Source organism: Bison bison, unplaced genomic scaffold (genome assembly GCF_000754665.1).
Source record: "Bison bison bison isolate TAMUID 2011002044 unplaced genomic scaffold, Bison_UMD1.0 scf7180017864519, whole genome shotgun sequence".
Taxonomy (NCBI): domain Eukaryota; kingdom Metazoa; phylum Chordata; class Mammalia; order Artiodactyla; family Bovidae; genus Bison; species Bison bison.
This window is the reverse complement of record NW_011495072.1, coordinates 711643-716860: the sequence shown is the minus strand read 5'-3', so window position 1 is coordinate 716860 and position 5218 is coordinate 711643. Positions and strand designations below refer to the sequence as shown.

The 5218-nt window shown below is 59.3% G+C and overlaps 1 protein-coding gene across 4 annotated transcripts in view; it reads right to left on the bottom strand.

Annotated features, from left to right (window-relative positions):
* The window catches only part of TBC1D9B (TBC1 domain family, member 9B (with GRAM domain)), a 38335-nt gene that overhangs the window by 7235 nt on the left and 25882 nt on the right, over positions 1-5218 (bottom strand). For all 4 annotated transcript variants that reach the window (XM_010830678.1, XM_010830679.1, XM_010830680.1 and 1 more), the window contains exons 11-16: positions 4776-5061; positions 2935-3064; positions 2707-2805; positions 2005-2073; positions 781-1021; positions 308-373 (exon numbers count right to left, since the gene is read on the bottom strand). In XM_010830678.1, the coding sequence (XP_010828980.1) occupies positions 308-373; positions 781-1021; positions 2005-2073; positions 2707-2805; positions 2935-3064; positions 4776-5061 (891 nt within the window). The remainder of the gene's footprint in view (positions 1-307; positions 374-780; positions 1022-2004; positions 2074-2706; positions 2806-2934; positions 3065-4775; positions 5062-5218) is intronic.

The window sequence follows — 5218 nt, the reverse complement described above, 5'->3', positions numbered from 1 at the left end:
CTCAGGGGGTACATGGAGGAGCCTGGTGCTGCGTCTGGGCCTCTGCCCATGCGTGGAGCCCTGAGACACCCACACGTCCCCCCAGGCCATGCAGGGCCCGGCCCTGCTCTCAGACGGAGACTGACCCGGCCTCAGCCCCATCCGCTGGCTGCTCTGCACTCTGTCAGGATGAGGGAGCCTCCACTGTGCTGGGAGCCCAGCTGCCACGAGGCCCAGCCACGCACAGAGGCCTGTGCCTCGGAAGGCCGCAGCTCTGGCTCTGCACTCTGGAGAGCCCTTGCTGGGGAGTGGGAGAGGCGGCGCTCACCTGGAGGCAAGTGCAGCTTGTAGAGAACCTTGAGCTTCTCCGTCAGGTCCCCGTGGTACATCCCACCTGTGGGGAAAGGCCAGCAGGAAGGCAGGCTGGCAGGAGGGCACGAGAGCCCCGTGGCCAGGCCACATTTGAGTCCTCCTCCTCCAGGGGGCTCCAGCGGGATGCTCCTCACCGCCTGACTCTCTCTCTGGAGAGGCCCCGAGGGTGAGCACCAGGCCTTAGGCCTGCTCCTTCTCGGGGCCTGCAGACCCAGCCTCCAGCAGCAAACTGAGGGAGGGCAGGGGAGGGTGGGGAACGCTCCCATCATGTATCTCTGTGGGAAAACTGCCCTCCTTTATCAAGGGTTAAGGGCTCTAGGCTGCCCTAGGCTCGCTATGGTGGGCAGGCTGGCTGGGACTGGTACCTGGAAGCTTCCTCAGAAAGGGCAAGGGTAGGGACGAGTCCCTGCAGGCCCTAGAGCCACTCACTCATCCCCGTCACAAACTCCTTGAAGTTGATCAGCGAGTCCTTATTTTCATCCAGGAGCCGAAACATCCGCCCTGCCAGCACAGGCGTGTGGGCGCCACAGGCCCAGGGCGTCAGGCTGGCAAAGAGCTCCCGGAACTGGTGGGCGTCGATGCGGTACTGCTCCAGGTAGGGCAGGCTGGGGTCCCGACGCACAGCTGCAGGGCGGCTGCTCCCCCAGTACTGACTTGCTAGGTGCTTGGCCTGCAGGGGGCACAGCCTGGTGAGACAGCCTGGCCTCCTGGGCCCTGGGTGCTCAGGGTCACCAGGCTGACTGGTGTGTTCACCCGCCTCCTCTATCCAGGTCCACAGCCTCCTGAGCAGTGAGCGCTGGGCTAGACACAGCATCTCACAGAACCTCAGGCGCTGGCACCGTCACCCCCTTGTTTAGAGCCGTGGGAGTCGAGACAGGGCCTGAGGACCACCAGGCACAGCGGACCACTGGCTGGACCACTCTGATCCGAAGGCCATCCCAGGGCGGTTCCCTAGGGGGCTGAACCCCGGGCAGCGGGAAGGGCAGATGGGACATGACAGGGAGAGCAGACAGGCAGCGCAGACATGGCTGGTTTTGCCTGTTCTTCATGCCCTTTCCCGTTCCTCTGTTACCAGCACCCGAGCTTTTCCTGGAGAGCCCCTGTTGTCCCCAACCCAGGCCATGGCGTGTGCATGCGGCCCAGCCTGGGGTCAGCAGCAAACAGCGTCCTGTAGCCACAGCACCTAACTTGAGTCACTCCAGCAATCAACCCTGGGCTTTTTGTTAAAACCACCTGGGAGAGAAAATTCTCTTTTCATGGGGCTACGGCAAGGATGACCCTGGAGGCTGCGGACAACAGTCCTGCCGCTCTGCAGGAAGAGCAGTCCACGTGATATCTGATAGCGGAGCTTGACAGGACATCAGAACACCTAGATCCGGCCCTGTCTGACTTTTCAGTTTCTAGGCTTTTCAGTTTCATGAGCCAATGCATTCCGTCTTGTGTAAGCTGACTTCAGCAAATTTTCAGCCACTTAAAAGAGTATCTTGCCTAAACTCTGGAAAGGATTAAATTCTACCATGTGAACTTTGTAATAACTGCATCTGAGGATGTTTTTAAATGTTTTACATCCCTCCTGGCAGGAGGCTGCTGCACAGAGGATGAATTTAGGGGACTAGGATGGGATGCTGGTCCTCCCTTGCTCTTGGCTATCACCTTAAAAACCATGTAAAGGTCCTCCAGTTCTTCAATTGAGAAACCAATGTCCCCAGGTATAGCTCGGACCTAGAAGGAAAGAAATGCAAGATGTATTAATGAATTCTCAAGGTCTTGTTCTTTGAGGGAATCCCCATGTGGCACCAACTACCCTTCTGGTGTTGCCAGCTGGGAGGCCTTTTTGTTTTGAACACCGAGTCTGGGACATGGGGTGAGGGGTGGTGATCTAGAAACTGCCATCTGGATTTCTAGAAAGGCCCTGGGAAAGCTCTTTGGAACATAACTTAGAACTTCCTAGTGATTTCTTCCTATAGAGACAAGAGGACAAAATCTGACAGCAAGGTCAGCGGGCTGAGTGGGCAGGGGCTGAGGGGCTGTCACTACCCAGGGGGTGGGTTAAAGCCAGGCTGGCGGGCTCAGTCCAGAGTGGGCTCGTGCTTGGCCTTCAGGCATCAAGGCAAAAGAGAAGCTTCCCTGTGACCAATCCGCAACAGAAAACAGTGACCAGCCCTCTCTCCACATCCCCAAATCTGTACCTCCACTTCTGCATCCTAGTCCCACATAGGACAGTGCTGGGGGGCTCTGCACCCCACTTCTCAGGGCAGTCTGGGGTGGCTCGGCTGACACAGTCCACTTAGTCCCCATCCCAACCCCAGCTCCAGCTTGCACCCTGGGGCCACGAGAGCCCAGGCCCATCCGTACCACACTCCTCTTGGCCGTATCCTCCAAGGACTGGATCACTTTAAGCCTCTGTTTAAACCGCATCTGCTCAATGTCCTCCGCCCTCAGGCTGCTGAATTTCTACCAGTCAGAAGTGATTCAGTGAGATCAGGTGGAACCACAGAGCAGAGGCCAGCCACCCACCACGGCCAACTGCACCCACATAGTCCAATGGAGCGGTTTGGCCAAATAGCCCTGGAGAGTGCTGACCTCATATGACACCTTCAGGAGGTCAAAGATGTCCACCTCTTCAGGAGGGTCATCTCCACTGGTCAGCAGGGCATGGAGGTGTGGGATAGGAGGAGAGACACTCTGCTTATTGACCACATTATCCAGGTATCTGTAAGGATTGAAGGACAGGAGTCTAGATCCCCCACAGGTGACAGGATGTCTCACCCACAGCTGAATGATGTGGAGACTTAATCTACCTAGACTCTCAAGCGAGCATGCTGAGGGCCGGGCATCCTCCAGGAGGGTGAAAGATGGGTCACTGCAGAGAGAGGCATGCCCTGGAGGGTGCCCTGGCAAATCAGGGGTGCCCCCTGGAGGCAATGGGAGAAGGCCTCCCCCCTTGAAGGCTTGAGCACTTAATTCTGAGAAAGCTAGGCTGGCCACCAGGGTCCCATGAGTGGGGACCCTTTATGACTCCAGACCTTACTACACCAGGAGAAAATTGTGTCCCAGTTGGATGACACACTCCCTCTGTCTGGTGGGTCCCTGGGGATGTGAGGACTCCCTGCTCTGGCCAGGAAGAATCAGAGACCAAAGGAGTGCTCCAGGAGGAGGAGCCCTGCCGAGGAGCAGTCTCGGGACCGGGCCTGACTCCAGTGGGACCAGCCCAGCCAGGACCTCACACCCTTCTAGACACTCTGGCTGGGCCTGACACTCAGGAGGGAGAAAGTGGTGGGTCCTCCACACCCACTGGCCCTGGCCATGATCCTGCTCAGGCTCTGCTCTGTGGGAAGGGTCCCGTCTCTGTCTGGTGTGGGAGACAGGCATGGAAACCACTTGCCCACTCTGCCCACAGGCTGCCTGTAAGGACAGAGAGCCGGCATGGCCCATAGCAGAGCAGCCACAGCTCTGCCAGCCTGGGACCCTTGCAGGCTCCCAGTCAGTACCTGGGCCAGCTCAGCATGCAGGTGACGGTGTCCCTGGCAGTCCTGGGGGGCTGGGGGTGCTCCAGGCTGAGCAGATACATGCTTATGGGCTGGCAGGACTGTACAGAGCTCAGGGCCTGGGCCAGAGGGAGGCCCCAGAAGAGCACCTGCATATGAAGGGCTTGAAGGTCAGGCTGGGGACTTAGCTCCTCTGTCCAAAAAACCACCAGGGCCACAGGGGATCCCCACGTCCCCGGGGAGGAACAGAGTCAGATTCTGATCAGGAAGAGCCCTGTGGGATGCTGGTGAGTGAAACCGGTGCAGAGCCAACTGTTACGATGTGGGCACAGGGCCCTGGGAAGGGCTGTCGGGGGCCGGCCCTGAGGGTATGGGGACTGAGGGAAGGGGCTGATCTCAGAGTCTGTGAGGATGGGGCGTGAGCACCGAGGGAGGCGGCGGCGGCCAGGATGACCTGGGCCGCAGGTGTGCCTAGCTGGAGATCAGCCTGTGCAGCTACAGCAGGCCCAGCACGGGCTCCCTGTCCAGCTGCCCTGGAGAAACTGATGCTCCTGAGCCAGGGATGGCGCACCAGGACTGCTCTGCGGGAGTAACAGCCAGCCAGCCTTTACAGGAGATGGGAGGCTCGGCCTAGTTCCACCTGCCTCTCGCGCAGCAAGCCCGCCAGTGCAGTGTGCTCTGGTCCGCCACGGTCTCACCCTCTAACCACTGCTTCTCCCAAGCAACGACTGCTCCAGTGCTGTTCTGTCTTCTCCCAGAAAGGAGCCCCTCTCCTGCTTCTGCAGTGTCCCTAGGTCTACCCCAGGCTGAGCATGTGGTAGGTACAGTCCCAGGACGCTGACTGAGGAGCACCCAGGACTGGGGAGGGGCTGGTTGTGTGGTCCAGGGGAGCACTGGCCAGCTCCCCAACAAGAGGAGGCAGGCTGGCGCGGTTACCTGCCCAGGACGGTCATGGCCTCGCCTTCGTCGCCACAGCCCAGCAGCTGCTCCATGTTGGCATCCAGGATGGCCAAGGCCACCTGCAGGATCACCTTGATGCCCTCATAGAAGAAGCAGTCAACGATGACCACAGCGCTCTCAAAGGGCATGACACTGAGGAATAGGGTCAGGAACCAGGAGAGAGAGATGCTGGAAATCACCCCCAGGTCCTGCATCTTTTTGGAGAGCTGGGGCAGGAAGTCTCTTGTGAGCTCTTCGAAGATGCCTTGGTCCACCAGGGCCCCTAGGAAGAGGACAAAGGAGTCTGAATAGTGAGCTCACGTTCCTGGCTCAGGCAGGCCCTCAGGTGGGACCCTGGGGTCTGAGGTCCAGGAAGCCCCCCCTGGTCCCTGGCCAGCTCTGCTTACAACTGAGGGCTGGTAGGGGCAGGTGGGATGGAG